Source organism: Halyomorpha halys, unplaced genomic scaffold (genome assembly GCF_000696795.3).
Source record: "Halyomorpha halys isolate HHAL.00 unplaced genomic scaffold, Hhal_1.1 Scaffold68.1, whole genome shotgun sequence".
In the NCBI taxonomy this organism is placed as follows: domain Eukaryota; kingdom Metazoa; phylum Arthropoda; class Insecta; order Hemiptera; family Pentatomidae; genus Halyomorpha; species Halyomorpha halys.
The window spans coordinates 1,021,177-1,023,298 of NW_027116161.1; the positions used below are offsets into that span (position 1 = coordinate 1,021,177).

Below are 2,122 nucleotides of genomic sequence, written 5' to 3' on the forward strand. Positions count from 1 at the left end.
CAGGAGGAATGACAAACCAGTTGATGGAAAATACATCCCCTTAGGCAAATACCCCTGATATTTGAATCTGGAGAACCAGGCAAAAATTACTGCGCCAGTACCTAGTCAGGAAGGGTTGAAGGATAAACTTATAACATTCTTTTATAAGTTTACAAAACCAACAGCAGTATTGCAAAGTACTCTCTCCTCTGCAGCACTAAACAATCACAGACAATACAATAACGTAAGCATTAAGTAGATGCCAGGAAACTCTGGGCATACCAAGCAATGAAAAATCCAACAAGTTGGCTATATCTGGAAGACTCTTAATGGATTTCCACTATACTGTAGCCCATATGTGGTATAAGCCAAAATAAAGGACAGCAGTTTTTAGAAAGAATCCGAGGAAAAAGAACCCTTAGAACAAAATGTTACTCCAAATAGATTAAGTGACACTCAGGAAAGTTACAGGGGATATTATAATATTATTGGTCAAAGTGTACTCAACAAATACATGTATAACCCCATGTTGGCAGGATCACTCATTTGTAGATTTTGTATCATACACAACGAATCATATCAGACATAAGCTTGAAATTAATTTCGTGGATGCATTATTTTCTTCAATTATTATTCAATTCTTTATGGTTTCTTATTAATCTTTAGTATCAATAACTTGGAAGATTTTAGTGAGTTTGTAATTGCGTAGAATTTTAATGAAGAAAGTTTTTTATGGACTAATGTTCTTAAAGGGGATATTTGTAAAGAAGATATTTTGTACTGTAAATTATCCATAAGGCTAAAGGGAAATATGGCAGCAATCCTTTCTTCTTCTTTTTCCCATCCTTTAATTAGGGAAAAAGTAGTATTTTTTAATCAGAATTATGCATTTTTTTGTAAAGACAAGGATACTGGAGGAAAATATTTTTGAAAATATGTAAACTTTTTTTGTTAAAATTTGAAATCTAAAACCTTTAATTTTGGATATTTAAAAAAAGTTTTATAGAGAAATTTGTGTAATCTATAATATCCATTTATTTGTGTAATAATAAGCATATGCTCATGCTTTTCCCATCGTAGAATTGTGCTACTCTTTGTGAATAAGCTTGTTCCATCAGGTCTCATGAGATAATTCATCTTCCTTTCACCAATTTATATATTTACAGATTCAATTTATGTCCCTTTTCAAAGATAAAATATATATTGCCTTGGTTAAGGCTTTATTTTCTTCTCCTAAACTTTTTTATTTTATTGTTTTATATTAGTTGAAGGATCTGAACTATAAATATTTCAGTAAATAAAATAGAAAAAAAAAGAAGTAAGAGATTCTAGTACTAAAATAAATATTTTTCAGACCTTTTCTATAGGAAACAGCATCATTCGAGTTTATTTTAGGGGTCTCTGTGCAATAAAAGCATTGTTCTTAAACATTAGAGGGTTACGGACCTAACTGAACTTTGAACTGATCATTAACTGATCCTCCAACTATTCATTGGTTTTATACTCCAGTAACTGCACTAAATGTTATTTGAAGGAGCTGATAGTGGAGAACAGGGTTTAGCAACAATTTATCCCAATTTTATTTGATTTAACATGCTTATTGGTCTTTATAACATTATATAATATCAGGAAATGATTGTATTTATTGAATATCCAATAATAAGTAACTGCAATGATTGTAACTAATGTATGGACATCCTTTGCCAGGAGATAACTTATGATTCTACTAAGGGGAGGGAATCAGAGTATTACACATCGATTTACAAATGTTCAATAGTGAAAATCAGATATGAATTGATCGTAAATACGTAAAAGATACATAACAAACAAAATAAACTTCCCTATAAGCAACAGTTCAAATTTTATTTAAAAAAAAACTATTAAATAATAAAACTTAAATTATTAAATTCATACCTGTCAGGAAGGACTAGTTGTGAGGATGTATCATTGGATTTCTCAGTTTCCTTACATTTACCTTTAACTTGATGAGATGTTTGAGAGATAATCTAAAACAAAAGTAACAAGCGTGTATATACAAATGATATAATATTAATCTTAAATATAAAGCAGATGGTCAGGGCTAAGGTCAAGAAGGAAGAAAAAATAGTAATAAACAATTTATCAGTTAATAAATAAAAAAAAT

At 29.7% G+C, this 2,122-nt stretch overlaps 1 protein-coding gene across 1 annotated transcript in view; it reads right to left on the bottom strand.

Moving 5' to 3' along the window:
• The window catches only part of LOC106692721 (zinc finger protein 708), a gene marked incomplete in the record, with an annotated part of 25,732 nt that overhangs the window by 15,730 nt on the left and 7,880 nt on the right, over nucleotides 1-2,122 (bottom strand). The window contains 1 exon segment of the mRNA XM_067053039.1: nucleotides 1,894-1,985. Within this exon segment, the coding sequence (XP_066909140.1) occupies nucleotides 1,894-1,985 (92 nt within the window).